At 41.9% G+C, this 15453-nt stretch overlaps 2 protein-coding genes across 5 annotated transcripts; one reads left to right on the top strand and one right to left on the bottom strand.

The window, feature by feature from the left end:
* Window positions 1-369: 369 nt before the first annotated feature.
* On the top strand, window positions 370-5350 carry rpp30 (ribonuclease P/MRP 30 subunit). The gene is made up of 12 exons (XM_084485217.1): window positions 370-570; window positions 672-730; window positions 904-960; window positions 1093-1158; window positions 1468-1539; window positions 1683-1772; window positions 1896-2012; window positions 2488-2517; window positions 2601-2638; window positions 2798-2877; window positions 3021-3086; window positions 4994-5350. The coding sequence occupies exons 1-12, from the start codon at window positions 489-491 to the stop codon at window positions 5062-5064; spliced, it is 828 nt and encodes a 275-aa protein (XP_084341343.1). The 5' UTR covers window positions 370-488; the 3' UTR covers window positions 5065-5350.
* A 740-nt stretch (window positions 5351-6090) lies between these two features.
* LOC311366615 (myelin-associated glycoprotein-like) lies at window positions 6091-12559 on the bottom strand (the record flags this gene model as incomplete). Of its 4 annotated transcripts, none has more annotated exons than XM_084485407.1 (7): window positions 6091-6546; window positions 7970-8003; window positions 10522-10592; window positions 10727-10995; window positions 11128-11451; window positions 11812-12186; window positions 12481-12559. In XM_084485407.1, 7 exons carry the CDS (start codon window positions 12557-12559, stop codon window positions 6349-6351), a joined length of 1350 nt encoding a protein of 449 aa, XP_084341533.1. In that variant the 3' UTR covers window positions 6091-6348. The 4 variants fall into 4 exon arrangements, with proteins under 4 accessions (XP_084341533.1, XP_084341531.1, XP_084341530.1 ...); XM_084485405.1 differs by having other exon boundaries at window positions 10522-10621; window positions 10735-10995; XM_084485404.1 differs by having other exon boundaries at window positions 6091-6579; window positions 10522-10594; window positions 10735-10995.
* Window positions 12560-15453: the final 2894 nt, after the last annotated feature.

Genomic DNA, 15453 nt, shown 5'->3' with positions numbered 1-15453 from the left:
TATGGTTTAAAATGAACTGGCATCGTGACTGTATAATAATAACTTCAGCACATTAATATGAACTGTTGTAGTACTCAATAATAGCTACAGTACAGTAATATATAATCTTATAGTTAATGAATGAGAGTTTAGGGTTAGGGTTAGGGTTAGTGGACACTGAAACACTACAGCTAAATTTAAAATAAAAGCGTAGTTGAGGTATATAATTTTCTGTCTTATAAATTAATATGTAAAAATGATCAATATATATGTAATAACAATTCCTGTTTGTTTTCTGGAAGGGAAAACCAAATAATAAATATCGACTACAAACGGAAACGGAAATTAGTCTGTCTTGATACAACTACATTTCCCGTCACACGTTTCGGCCCCAGCAGCCCCCACATGTTGACAGAAACCTTCCCTATCAGACGTCCAACACCTCAAACATTACGTATTAATTGTACATGTAGGTAATGTTAAACCTTTGATTGCAGACCTCAACCGACATGTCGCTGTTCATGGACCTCAACCTCCCCTTCACGGCGGACAAGAAGAGACTCAAGACCCTCCTGGAGACCGCCGCCCACCGTGAGTACTACGACTAATAACGTTTCTTCATTTTACCGTCTTTATCTCCCTTGGACTATTTATCACTGGGTAATTGTATTGTATTTCCTTCTTTGGGTCAGTTGGCTTCTCCACAGTCGCCATCAACTATGTGCATGAGGCGCAGAGCAAGGGCAAAAAGGTTTGATTCAGCATCACTAACCCTGACCAGACCAGCACTAACATAACTACACGAAAACCGCCTGCAACACCACTATCGCCACCATCACCACTATCAGCAACAACCCCACTATAATCAACGCCAACGACATGATCTTCACCACCCACATGACCCGACACTCTGTTTACTTCCAGGAGATTCCCAGACCGACGCCGCTTGACCAACTAGTAGACGAGCTTCCGATAGTCCAGGTAAGATGGTACGGGTTGGTTAGGATACTGCGTTAGTAAGGCAGGAGTGTCCAAGAAGGATGGTTGTTTATAGAAGCATTAATAAGATAATAATACTAAATGTCATTGGATGTCTCTCTCTCTCTCTCTCAGGGGAAATCTCGACCTATCAAAATTCTCAACAGACTGACCATCTTGGTATCAGACTCGAATCACTTTGTACGTTTATTTACTCATAAATATGAATTATATTTATTTGCTAGGGGTGTCTGCATTATAGGAATGTGAGCTAGAGGGTGTGATCTAGACTAGAGGGCTTTGGTGTAAAATGACGTGATCTAGAGAGGTTTGATCTCAATGGGTGTGATAGAGGGATGTGGTCTAGTGATCTACAGGGTTTTATGTCGGATGTAGAGGGATGTGATCTAAATGTCATGGGGATGGGATATTATTGAGGGATGTTATCTAAAGGTCTAGGGGGACGGATCTAGAGGAGTGACTGATCTGTGGTGTGTTTGGTCTCCTCAGCGACAAAATGCAGCTGAGTATAAAGCTTACGATATCCTGGCTGTTCATCCAACCACAGAAAAACTTTTCCATGTAAGCCAGCCACACACACACACACGTATAACACACACACACACACACACACACACACACACACACACAAACATGTATATCAACTGTGTGTGTGTGTGTGTGTGTGTGTGTGTGTGTGTGTGTGTGTGTGTGTGTGTGTGAAGGCGGCATGCATGACGTTTGACGTCGACATCATCTGCATCACTGTGACGGAGCGGCTGCCCTTCTTCTTCAAAAGGGCGCCTATCAACGCTGTGAGTCTTCATCACCATACATAAGCAACCAGCTTCATCGTCTTTCAAACGACTCCTCTGGAGAGATCATTGTGTGTGTGTGTGTGTGTGTGTGTGTGTGTGCGTGTGCGTGTGCGTGCGCAGGCCAGAGAGAGAGGGGTGATGTTTGAGGTGTGTTATGCTGCAGCTATCAGAGACTCCACCATGAGGCGGTACACCCTCACCAACGGTCTGGCGCTGGTGGAGCGCAACAGCGGAAAGGTTGGTCTATCTGTCTGTACAAACTGTCTCTCTGTATCATGGCGGTTACAGAGTGCATTTAAAGATGCTGCAGGTAGGATAGAGTTCTAAACATAGAGAAAAGAGAGTCGAAGAGAGACTCGTTTTTTAACCTAAAAAGTCCCCTCCAGCTCTGCCCCCTCCTTCCCTTCGTTATCCGCCATCAGAAGTATATCAATTGAAAGGCCTTCTTGACAGGCAAGAAGGATTCTCGCAAACTATCCCTGAAGAGAACTGAGCCGGGAGCAGCCTTAAATCTAGATAGTCTCATTCAGAGGGAAGCGCAGTCAATACGGATATTCTTAAAGTGAATTCTCACTCCCTCACTCACTAATAGCTGACCGGTGGCAAGGCAAGTTCTAATAAATCAAACTCAAATAATCACTCTTGAATTGTTACCTTTATCAGTTTTAATAATGTAAAGTATTATTTAATAAAGTTTATCATTTTCCTCCAGAATATCATCATCTCAAGCGGGACGGACAAGGTTTGTTTCAATAAAACATCTTAAAGATTCTTACTTTGCCTTAATTTCTTTCGATAATGCCTGTATCGGTTTTTTGGGGACAGGCTTTAGAGCTGAGAGGACCGTATGACATCGCCAACCTGTATCCTTCATCCATTACACATATCTTTATATAACACATGTTTTGTAGTGGTATATATCTGTATATTACGGATATATAGACGTTTATCTATGTACTAAATGTGTAATCTCAAGTGTTTATCGATACGTTAAGTATATCATCTTTAACATGAGCGACCAGAGCTCAGATGTTCGGTATGACGGAGGTGGAGGCAAAGGATGGTGTGTCTTCAAACTGTCGCTCTGTTCTGCTGCACGCAGGTACTGCATTTACTGACATGTATATAATATTGATTACAGATGACGGATCAATTGATCCGGTCTGATTTGAATGTCAACGTTAATTCCGCCTAATATGGTGATCTGGTATATCTTACTGTGTCTGTCTTCCTTTCTGTCTTAAGAAACCAGGAAAACAGCTTGTGGAATCATCTACACAGTGAAAACACCTAAGGACACACAACCGAAAGGTAGGCGAACCAACTCTATCCTTATTGGACTCTGGTCTAATGACTCTATAGGACTCTGGACTAACTCTGACTCTGGACTAACTCTGACTCTATAGGACTCTGGTCTAACTCTGACTCTATAGGACTCTGGTCTAACTCTGACTCTATAGGACTCTGGACTAAGGCCCCGTCCACATGGGCGAAAACAATCCATTTTCCTTTGATGCGTTTCAGGAATATCTCCATAACGACGGACTCGAGCTGTAGAAACGCTGTAGTACATATTCAAGGCCACTGTGTGGCGCTGGTTCTCCACACAAAAAAGTGGAGCGCATCAAACCTGCACGCATGAAGGACATGCACACTGTATCTAAACATACAGTCGAGGAGGAAAAAGCAGTTGTTAAACCTTTTAGGATGAGCAGAAATAATTTTTAATGTACAGTTAGTAATTAAATGTACCAAGGGGCTGTATTTAAAGCTACAAAAATAATACAAATCAAATAAATAAATAAATAAATTTAAAAAATCAACGCAACTCTAATGCCGCTTTTCCACCGCCAGTACCTACTCGACTCGACTCGACTCGACTCGCCACGCCTTATTTGCGTTTCCATTGGCAAAAAAAAGTACCTGGTACCTAGTACCGGGTACTTTTTTTTAGTACTACCTCCGTCGAGGTTCCATGCCAGCGGAGTAGGTACTTTTGTGTGACGTAAACAGGCTGCTGGTAACTGATTGGCCAGCGGCTGTAAATGGGAATATTCACTCAAGTTAAGTTGTGTCCGGCGTGGTTGGAGTCCACGAACCCGCTCCCGAGGGGGACACTGATCAGCGTTTCGCCGTGTGTGTCGCTCCTTTCCCGGGGCTAGTTAGGCTGCGCGTCGTTATGTGTGTCGGGCGTGGTTGTGTGTGTCCGGCGTGGCTGGAGTCCACGGACCGGCGTTTCGCTGTTTCGTTTCAGTGTCGTTCCTTTCCTATAGGGCTCGAGTTTCGCCTCTATCAACGTTACCGTATGACAACAATAGACGCGCAGTCATTGCGCTTTTTATTTTATTTTATTTTATTTCCCATCATAACCTTTCCCGGGAATCAGGAAATAGTCTTGATCAGATTCAGATTTCCCGGGAATCGCGTCTCCCGTGATTAAAACCTAATGACGACCCGCCCATGGTGGAGAGGTTCTTTTCTACGACCCGCCCACATTGAAGAGGTACTTTTTTAGATGGAAACGCAACCAAACCGAGTTGAGTCGAGGCGAGTCGAGTCGAGTCGAGTTGGTACTGGCGGTGGAAAAGCGGCATAATGTCCCCAGCTGGTGGGGGGGGCGATGACGTCATCGTTTGCGTTTCAGGCGTCCGCACGAATCCTAACACCAAACCGCGTAGGTCCGTTTTGATCTGAATCCACCCTCGGAGGTGGTTTCAGAAAAGTGCGTTTTCGGGCACCGGATCCGCCGGTTCTGTCTGGACGGTCGGCCCAAACGCACAACACTTATGCGGTTTTACAAGGCCTAACTCTCTCTCTGTAGGACTCTGGACTAACTCTCTCTCTGTAGGACTCTGGACTAACTCTCTCTGTAGGACTCTGGTCTAACTCTCTGTAGGACTCTGGACTAACTCTCTATAGGACTCTGGACTAACTCTCTCTCTGTAGGACTCTGGACTAACTCTCTCTGTAGGACTCTGGTCTAACTCTCTCTCTGTAGGACTCTGGACTAACTCTCTATAGGACTCTGGTCTAACTCTCTCTCTGTAGGACTCTGGTCTAACTCTCTCTGTAGGACTCTGGTCTAACTCTCTCTCTGTAGGACTCTGGACTAACTCTCTCTCTATAGGACTCTGGTCTCTGGTCTAACTCTCTCTCTGTAGGACTCTATTTTTTCCCGCTGGTGGATTAAACTAATATATATTTCTTTTATTTTCCAGAGACCGACACCGCCTCCGCGGTGACAGATGGGCCTCCTTCAGCGAAAAAACAAAAAACCTCTGCTAGTTAACTGCTGCGCGTATCAGGACCAGACGCTCTGTCCTGTTTTCTACTGAGTTTGCTAACGTATCTTTTTTTGTGTTTCATATCCTGCTTATTTTTCAACCTTTGTTCTGACCGCACAATCTGAAAGAGATGAGCTGTCAATTAGAATTTAACAAGACATCATTGTTAAAACTCAATCAATTAAAAAATATTTTATTGACTTTGTATTGTTGGTTTATATGTGGAATAGAGGGAAGACAGCTATAGACATATGGATATAATGATTACAAGAATTACCTTCTGTGTAGCAAACAGACCCGGAACAAACCCGGAATATTGTTTTCATTGCAAAACGGTCGTCTCGTCACGCTCATAAAAACAAAAAAATCCCGGCAAAAAGTGTTATCTTGTTTATTTTTGGAGTGTTCACGTGTAGTATATACTAAAACAATTATTCACCTCAGGCTCCGTGAACACTATTCACTTCGCTCATGGCGAATAATTGTTAAATATACCAATATATTTTCACTTTACATGGCATTTTAAGGACTTCACACACTGAATTAAACGTGCAACACCCCAGGGTGACCACAGCACGTCACTGTTGGGCTGTGAAGGGGCTGAAGAGCTACAAAATCGACTCACCCCGAAATAATCAGTCAGAGATTTATTGGACTATTAAACTGATTCTTTTGTTTCACTAAGGTGAAAAATCTCAATTCATTCTAGATTCAGAAAAAGACTAAACAAGTAAAATAATAAATAATATAAACTAGTAGTATAGTATAAACTATACTAACAGTATATACTAATGCTTGTATGCATTTTTACTTTGCACAATATCTATTTTTGATAATTGATGTATATAGTGGGTAATTTCAGATATGACAATAAGTGGGAAGGCATTCCTTTCAAATGCTGGGTTAGAAAAGGGTTAGATGGGGTGATTTAATTTAAATTTAATTTACATATAGCCTACCAGCTTTATACAAAGCATTGCATGTGTATTTGCAGTATTTTATATTGAGGTGTCCCTTAAAATGTAATGAAATGCAGCCTGCTGTTTCTTTGCAGCATTTTATAAAAGGGGTCCTCCCTAACGTTTGTTGTGCTGTTGATTTCATAAACAGCAGGTAGTCCTGCAGGGTGTCGTACAAACTTTAGTTTTGCTTTACGGGGTGCCTTGGAGACAATAAAGCATAAGGGTGCCATGTTTTAGAAACGTTTTGCAGCCGCAGCCATAGATGCTTAAGCAGGATATGTTTACGCAGGCAAAAGTGGATACTAAAGAGATCCCAGTCCAAACTGTTCAGCTCTTCTCCAGTTCAGCCCTGATCTGTGTGTTCTTAGCCTGTTGAGCAGTGATCTCAACGTACTCTGAGGTCTGCTCCTCCCCCTGGGGGAACACCAGGCCTGGGTTCTGCACACCACCTCGCTTGGCAAAGTCGATCTCTCCGTAGTGGATCTCCTCTTCCACCTGCTTGTCTGACGCCTCGAATATTGGATCCTGTGGAAGAGCATTGATACACGAATACATGACTTGAAAGGAGAGTGAACGAGTGGTTCCCATAGAACAGGGTTAGGGATGTCCAAGCTTTTTTTCACTGAAGCCCACAAACAGAAAAATATAAGAAGGGCTGGGCCCCTCACCGGAGGTAAGGTACATCGCTTCACTGCTAGTGTATCAAAGTTAGCAAAATCAAGCTGCAGCACGGAGCGGCCACTTAGCCAGCGCACAACACACCGGTAGAGTACGTCCCCGTATTCAGCATCTACGTCAGATAGAAGAGCTGTGGTAGAGCCCTCAGGCTGGAATTATGTGGAAATATTCATTTTCCAACCGTGTCTGAAATGTGCTGCACTCACTTGCTATCCTGGGTTTCTTTGGTTCTGCCATTTTTGGTAGGCATGGGCAAAATGATTATTTTCCGGGAATCAGTTCTTTCAGTTCCCTTCACCGTCACAAATCGTTCATTTGATTTGTTCGTTCAGTTGTTAAGTCATATGGTCTGTTACGTCATTTGGCAGGGAATCTCAGGTGTCTGGCCTCACCCCTTTGCTTTTAAATATGAGGTACGCCCACAAATGGAGCCTTTTAAACCACCAGAAGGTCTCAGACGGTGACAGTGCTCGGGAAAACAGCTAATTTCTGTAGCATTAGCCTACGACGCCACTCGAGCATCACACGTGTGTGGTTTTAAGAAGAACAGCCTCAAGCTGCCTCAACCACCATGAGAACGTTTTAGACTCTATCAATATAAAGTCGAGGGGAGACGAAGCTCTGTTCGTTTGTATCTTTTATTTATGTGACCATATTTTTGTTTTATGTAAAAAAAAAAAAAAAAAGGAATCAGTTCTCTTCTTTTTGGGAATCAGTTCTTGTCGTTCACCTTCGGGATTCGTTTGTTCTGACCGAATCGTTCGCAAATCGCCCATGCCTAATTTTTGGGCACCATTTCTTTGATTGCTCTTGTTTTGTGGCCAGCTAACTTGTTTAAAATGGCTCCACCTAGTGTGTAAACTAAGAAGTACAATACATAGTACTAATATATTAACTATGTATTTATTGAGGTAACAATACGTATTTCTTAGTACAATATGTATTTCTCTAGCTAAGATTATTTTTGGAGGGCTAAGATTGGATTTTTGCTTGAGTAATTCCCTTGTAGTCAATTGGAATATTTGATAAATTGCAGCAAAACGATTTTTACTGCATTATTTTCCTATTATTTAGTCTTAACAATGCCTAAACTAAGACAATGTACAGAAATGACTGCATCCTACAAAAATGTTAATGAGGTCATCGTCCACATTGAAGTCGTTTTCTTCGCCTAATTCAGTAAACTTATTACTTTGCCTTCATAGGGTAAACTATTTATACGTTCAAGTGCAGGATGCAAGAACACAGTCCACCACAGTGTGGTTCCTACCTGTTGCTGTGTTGAAGGTTTCTTCAGTAACCACCTAAAAACAAGAGGATCACGGGTTAGAACGGAGACGGACCCACAACACATACTGGACAGCAGGTTCATCTTGCCTCGTCATTGTTCAAACTAAATGATTCATGTGTAAATCAGTAAAAATATCACCTATTCCAGAAAAAAGCAAAACTTGCCCTGGCTTAATGAACAAGTGTGGGCATTAATGAGGCAGAGGGATTATGCATTAAAAACTGCAATTAAGTCTGGGTTAGCCCACGATAGGAGAACCTTTCAACAATTACAGAATAAAGTTCTAAGGGAATTGAGAAAGTCTAAAGCAAATTTCTTTATCAATATCATCAATGACTCCAAAGGAAACAGCAGACAAACCTGGAAAAACATGAACATGATCCTAAAAAAGGATCATAACAATAATAAAGATAAAGGGTTTGAACTACAAGTACAGGGCACCTTAACTCAAGATAAAGTTAAAATCTCTTCTGTGTTTAATACTTATTTTATTGATTTAGCGGAAGGATTTGGCCCCAGAGATAAGAACATTACACCACCAAATGATTATCTCCCAATTTTTAACATATCTGAAGTGAATGAACCCTCTATAGTTAAAACTATATGCCAGTTTAAGAACTCTAAGTCTAAAGATGTTTTTGATTGTGACTGTGCATTTGTGAGGAAGTATAAAAATATCCTCTCCACTCCAATTACACATCTGGTCAACCTGTCTATTAAACAGCTTTTTTCCCATGGCCTGGAAGTCAGCAGTGATAACTCCAGTTTTTAAGGCTGGTGATGTCACTGATGTTACCAACTACAGACCTCTCCAAAGTATCTGAAAGGATAGTGTGTGACCAATTGATGGACCATCTAAATCAAGGCCATTTTCCATTGCACTCTATGCAATTTGGTTTTAGGAAATATCATTCAACAGAGACAGCAAACTGCTATTTTATTGAGCAAATTAAATCCAGCCTTGATAATGGAGGTGTTGTTGGTGCTGTTTTCCTTGATTTAAAAAAAAGCTTTTGACACCGTCAATCATAATGTTCTGTTGTCAAAGTTGTCAAAGTTGAATTTTTCCTCTAATGCTCTGACTTGGATGGAGTCTTATTTAAATTCAAGAAAGCAGTGCACCAGAATTAATGATACATGCTCTTCCTTTGCTAACAGTACCATTGGAGTCCCACAGGGATCAATTCTAGGACCAATTTTATTTAGTTTATATATTAACGACCTGCCTCTGATCTGCCCAGATGTCCATATCCAAATGTATGCAGACGATACAGTCATCTATACACATGCCAAAAATAGAGAACAGGCTGCATCAAAACTCACTGCAGTGCTAAACAAAGTCTCAGACTGGCTTACTAGCAGCTGTCTGACTCTCAATGTAAGCAAAACTGTTGGTATGTATTTCTCCAACAAGAGAAATGCACAGCAACAACCTGACATCTTTGTCAAAGAAGCGGTGATTACAATTGTTGAGAACTTTAAATATCTGGGCATAATCATTGATTCCAACCTAATTTTTATAAAGCATATTAAAAAGATATCCAGAAATGTCAGAGTTAGTTTGATTAATTTCAGACATATTAGACACCAATTACCAATACATGCTGCTAAACTGTTTATGCATTCAATGATCCTTTCACATTTGTCCTACTGTGCTACAAGCTGGTCCCAGGCAGGTGTGACTACTCTGAAACCCTTGTATACTCTTTACAAACAGGCTGTGAAAGTTTTTGATAAAAAACCAAGAAATTACCACCACTTTACCATTATAAAAAAACATAACCTGTTAACATTTGACAGTTTTCTCTGGTTCTCTGACATGTGCCGGATGTACAAATTGATCCATGACCTTGCACCACCACCACTCAAGCAATGTGTGTCATTCTGCAGGGACAATGTACGGGTATCTAGGGCTGCTATGAGAGGTGATTGTTTCACCAAATTTAAGAAGACCACTTTTGGGCAATCAGCATTCTCATACCAAGCAACTGGAAAATGGAACTCAATCCCACTCCATATTAGAGACTGTACAAGTCTTAACAGCTTTAAAAAGTCTCTGAAGACATGGCTGAAAGAGAATCAATCTTGCAATCATTGATCTCTGTATATATCTATAACGCCAAATGTATTTTGTATGTTGTTGTTTTTTACTGTAATGTTGCTATCTGTTTTTAACAATTGTCTGTAATGTCTAGTATGTTTTTATAGTGCTTTGAACTTCCTGCCCAGGGACCACAGGTGCAAATGAGCTGTTTAGCTAACCCTGGCATAGAACCTGTTCTATACATGGTCCCTGTTAACAAAAACAATAAACTAAACTAAATATATATATTAATGGATAACAGAATCTCCAACAATAATAATAAAAACCCTTCTTTTAAGATTCTCAAGCAGATTCTCACTTCATCATGGATTATCCCTAACATATAGATATTTAGATCTAGATCTATAGATTCAGATGTAGATCTACACATATCTAGATCTACAGATATATATAGATATAGATGTGTGTTAGAGTGTGTTTTACTTACAGGACACAGATGATCAGACCAATAAAGAAGACGATACCAAAGAATCCACCAATTATCAGAAGGACATTCAACTCTGTAGGAGATAAAACATTGTAGATCACTGGGGCATTGTCATATCCATTTAGAGAGGGATATGTTTGGGATATGTGTTATTATAATAAGGTTTTTATTATAGGGTCTTAAAATTATTTTAAGACTATTTAACGCTTTCACCGCTGATAGTTAGCGTAATCTCTTTTGATGTTTGGTTTCCCAAGAGATTTGTGGCCACGCAGTAGTAGATTTCTTTGTTGCTGGACACATTGAAGCTGTACAAAGAACCATCTGACACGGTCAGGGGTCCCTCCGCACTGCTCCTGAACCAGGTGAACCGGAAAACGGGGGGGTTGGCTCTGCTGGTGCACGTCAGGTTGACCGCGCTGCCCAGCGACACCGTGGGGGGGCTGACGGAGGCCTGGGTATCCTTCGGGGAATCTACAGGAACACAAGATAAGTCCTCAATTTCAAGCTTGGTTCCGCTGTTGACGGATTTCAATGCAATATGTTAAGTCTATGCGCTTCTCAGCCGTCCCGGCTCACTGATTGGACCGTCTGCCGGTCACTCACAGGAAACGTTGAGCGTCACCACGCTCTCTGCTGTTCTGTAGCTGGGCCCGCCTGCTGTGTCGTTCACGGGATACTCCGCCAGACAGGTGAGGCGGACCCCGTCATGTCGGTCCGACAGAGTGATACTGAGCCGCCGGGTCCTGACGTTAGGCTCTTGGTCTCCGTGCGGTTCCGGCCGGCCCTCAGGGCCTCCTGACTGGTTCCAGCTCAGGTGAGGCGGCTCGGTGGGACAGGGTGCGATGGCCCTGCAGGTGAACGTCACCCTGCTCCTCTCCGGTAGTGGTCCCTCCTGGAGGGGCTGTATGGAGGGTGCTGGGGCTGAATCTACGTGGTTGTTTTCAAGAAATATTAAGCTTTAATATCCACATGAATGAATGCAGCATGTTCAGTGTTGACCAGTATATTCCAGAGGGGAGAATAATCATTGGTAATACATTAAAGATTGTATGAGGGAAACAAAGTGTGTCTCACCCCATAGTCCATGATAATTATTATTACAGGCATAAAACATCGCTGGCATTGTTAAAACATTCTTTCAAATGAAAATACTATCGATGCTTCAGTTCTAGACAAGGAGAACAAGTATGTCAAATCGAAAATTATCATAATAATATTGAAATAGGCTACGAATAATTATAATAATAACAGTAATCAAAACAGAAAAAACAACAAAGGTTCTCCTACCGTTAACTGTGATTGTAAGAGGACTGCAGTTGTCAGTTGCTTTGAAAGCTCTTTCGGTTCTGAAGTAATATACGTCAGCATAACTTGAGTTCATGTTTGTAAAAACCGTTGTGCAGTTGTATTCACTCATATTCCCAATGATTATAATTGGATATATATTATCGGATCTGCTGCCATTGAAAACCACATTTTCTGGATGATCCCCAAAGTAGTAGTCTGATTTTATCCATACACCCTTAATGGGTTTGCTTTTATCAAAACTATTTGATGGTACTGAATCAAATAAACATGGAATTTGCAAACAAGTATCGCTCAATGCCTCCATCTTGTCTGGCATAGATGCATTAAGGTGTGCACGACAGGATCCCTCACCACCTGCAATACAAGCATTTTTTACACAAAATGGCCAATGACATGACACTTCCTGTCCCACCACATCTCCCTCTAACAGCCTGACCACCCCTCTACTAGACCAGCATCACATTCTGAACATGGATACAGACTTCATTTCGGAGATCGATTACATGCTGATTAGCCTCTAGTCCAACCAGTGTAAAACTAATGATAGATTCTGGGTCCTGTAAGACGGGTCTGTTGGCATGCCAATACCTAAACATATTCAGTGCTCGGAATTAAACATTCACAATAAAACAAATAAACACCACTCACCTGAAACGAAGATGACATTCAGCAGCATTTCCAACTGTATCATTGTGATGCATCTTATGAACCTCATCTCCTGCAACATGAATTCAAAGAAGGTTAAGGGAGTTAAGGTACATTTTTTTAAAATATTTTTATGTGGACTGGGTTATGGTACCTACAGCTTCCTTGTTGAACAAATACAACAAACAACCACTATTAAAATACAGTAGGCTACATGGAACAAAAAAAGTAAAAAGAAAATGCCTTAAACAGTTTATTTAAAAAAATAATATATTTATATCATGTTTGAATTCCTTACCGAGAGCAGTAGGTGGTTTTTCACAGCCAACAGGCAGGTTTTGTTCTAAAAGGAGAACAGTTTCGCACCAATGCGTTGTACTTCCACCTTTAGCGATTGTCCCTTTGTTACCACTCTTTTTATGATCCATGCACGGCTAATAAACCTCGATGTCAGTTATTGGTAATTGTGTTAATATTCTCCTCGAGAAGACTCAACTGCACTAAATAAAGAGTTACTTTGATCAGACCTAATACTGCTGTCACTGAAAAACACAAGAGCACCCAGTTTGTGGAAAGCAGGATATTCGATTTACCGCATCGTGGCACTTCCTCTTCTCAACCACATATTAGGCAAATGTGTGGTTGCAGTCCTATGGATGCAAATATAAAATGAAAGAATATTTTGTCTTATAAGAATATTATGTGTTAAAACCGATCAATTCACAAAGATGAAAAGGCCTGTGTTGTAATTAGTAAGCATAGTTACTCTGTATGGACAGAGAAGAAGCTGGAAAAAGCTTTCACCAAATGGTGTCTTGCATTTTAAAATGAGTATAGAAAGCCTAAAACAAATACATTGATTCCAACTTATTCTTAGTTCTTACTGACATGCGACAAACGAAACCAGAACCGTAGGTTTTTTTCATTCTAAAAGTCAGTCAAATTCTTTGGTGAAGCTTTTTTAAGCTCTGCTGCTGGTTGGCTATAGGGAGTCCTCCTGGTGTAGTGAGTCTTAATGTAGTGAGTCCTGCTGTAGGGAGTCCTGCTGTAGTGAGTCCTGTGGTAAGTCGTCCTGCTGTAGTGAGTCCTGTGGTAAGTCGTCCTGCTGTAGTGAGTCCTGGTGTAGCGAGTCTTACTGTAGTGAGTCCTGCTGTAGTGAGTCCTGGTGTAGCGAGTCTTACTGTAGTGATTCCTGCTGTAGTGAGTCCTGGTGTAGCGAGTCTTACTGTAGTGATTCCTGCTGTAGTGAGTCCTGCTGGTGGTTGTCTGTAGTGAGTCCTGCTGTAGGGAGTCCTGCTCTAGTGAGTCCTGCTGTAGGGAGTCCTGCTCTAGTGAGTCCTGCTGGTGGTTGTCTGTAGTGAGTCCTGCTCTAGTGAGTCCTGCTGTAGGGAGTCCTGCTCTAGTGAGTCCTGCTCTAGTGAGTCCTGCTGTAGGGAGTCCTGCTCTAGTGAGTCCTGCTCTAGTGAGTCCTGCTGTAGGGAGTCCTGCTCTAGTGAGTCCTGCTCTAGTGAGTCCTGCTCTAGTGAGTCCTGGTGTAGCGAGTCCTGGTGTAGCGAGTCTTACTGTAGTGAGTCCTGCTGTAGGGAGTCCTGGTGTAGCGAGTCTTACTGTAGTGAGTCCTGCTGTAGGGAGTCCTGGTGTAGCGAGTCTTACTGTAGTGAGTCCTGCTGTAGGGAGTCCTGGTGTAGCGAGTCTTACTGTAGTGAGTCCTGCTCTAGTGAGTCCTGCTCTAGTGAGTCCTGCTGTAGGGAGTCCTGCTCTAGTGAGTCCTGCTCTAGTGAGTCCTGCTCTAGTGAGTCCTGCTCTAGTGAGTCCTGCTGTGCTACCTTGGCTCTTCCTGCCTGTGTAGGCACCAACCTGGCTGAAATCTTTACTTCCTTGCTTGTTCCTTCTAATTGCCTGGCAGTATAGTTGTATATTTATGAGTGATTAGTGTTTGACACTTAAGGAGCAAAACCTCAGCCCAGATCTGCACATCGATTCACACGTCCTGTGTGAACACTGGACACTTGTCTACATTAGACACAGGAAGCTATGATGTAAACTCTTTGCTCAGTTAAGGCCCTGCCTTGCAAAATACCAAACCTATGGACCAATGATCAAACACCGTCATCAGGGGGGGTAGGGAGAGGAAGAGATAGACCTGGAGGAGGACGTGGACATAGGAGACGAGGACCAAAAGTATGGGATGGGATTGGAGCCGCGTTGGTTGACCATGTTGTGGGACATTTGGAATTTGAGAGCGCTGGACAGAGAGACCGACCTCAGCAGAGGAGTGTTGCAAAAGTGAGTTTTGTTTTTTTTAAAAGCACAGGCAAAAATTATATTTCACTACTGTCTCCAGTAAAATCTGTAGACAGACAAACACCTACGGCATGAATGTGTGGAGGGAAGTAATGTACACTTCAGCGCAGTATTATAGTTGTCCTATATTGGAATAAACTATTTCAGAATTTTGTAAATGGACGATGATGAAACCATGCATGAATCTATCTTCATGAAGGGTTTCATCTGAGAAGGTCAAAGGGAGAAAAATCACACAGATATTTTGAATGTCTCCAGAGCAGAGAAGATACATTGTCATCAGGGACAATCTAGATTTCCACCTATCTGCTCTGGTCCAGAACCAGTTCCATCAGCATCCACACTCTCACTTCAATCCTCCCCATCATACTCTCAAGGGCTGTGAACTATGGAGGCATTTTGAGGACCATAATCAAATGAAAACGCAATGTTGAAGATGAAAATGCAATAGCACAAATGCTTTTTATTTTTTTCATAATATACACACATTATTTGAATCAGAAATAAAATTAAAATGCTATCTCTTTGCATTTTAAAACATGTCTGCTCAAATGTGGACAATATCCAGATAAAAATGTTAATCAATTTGCGTTTGCATTTTCAAACTATGGCCCGCTTCAAAGTAGACAATATTAAAATGCAAATGAGTAGGTGGGACAAACCCCACCCATT

Source organism: Micromesistius poutassou, assembly GCF_964030765.1.
Source record: "Micromesistius poutassou genome assembly, chromosome: 21".
NCBI classification, from domain to species: domain Eukaryota; kingdom Metazoa; phylum Chordata; class Actinopteri; order Gadiformes; family Gadidae; genus Micromesistius; species Micromesistius poutassou.
This window is presented reverse-complemented; position numbering and strand designations above follow the sequence as displayed.

Coding starts and splice junctions, on each gene's coding strand:
- rpp30 (XM_084485217.1), top strand. CDS start 489: ATGTCGCTGTTCATGGACCTCAACCTCCCCTTCACGGCGGACAAGAAG. Junction 1,773..1,895: donor AAAGGGCGCCTATCAACGCT/GTGAGTCTTCAT, acceptor GTGCGTGCGCAG/GCCAGAGAGAGAGGGGTGAT. Junction 2,639..2,797: donor CCGTATGACATCGCCAACCT/GTATCCTTCATC, acceptor ATGAGCGACCAG/AGCTCAGATGTTCGGTATGA.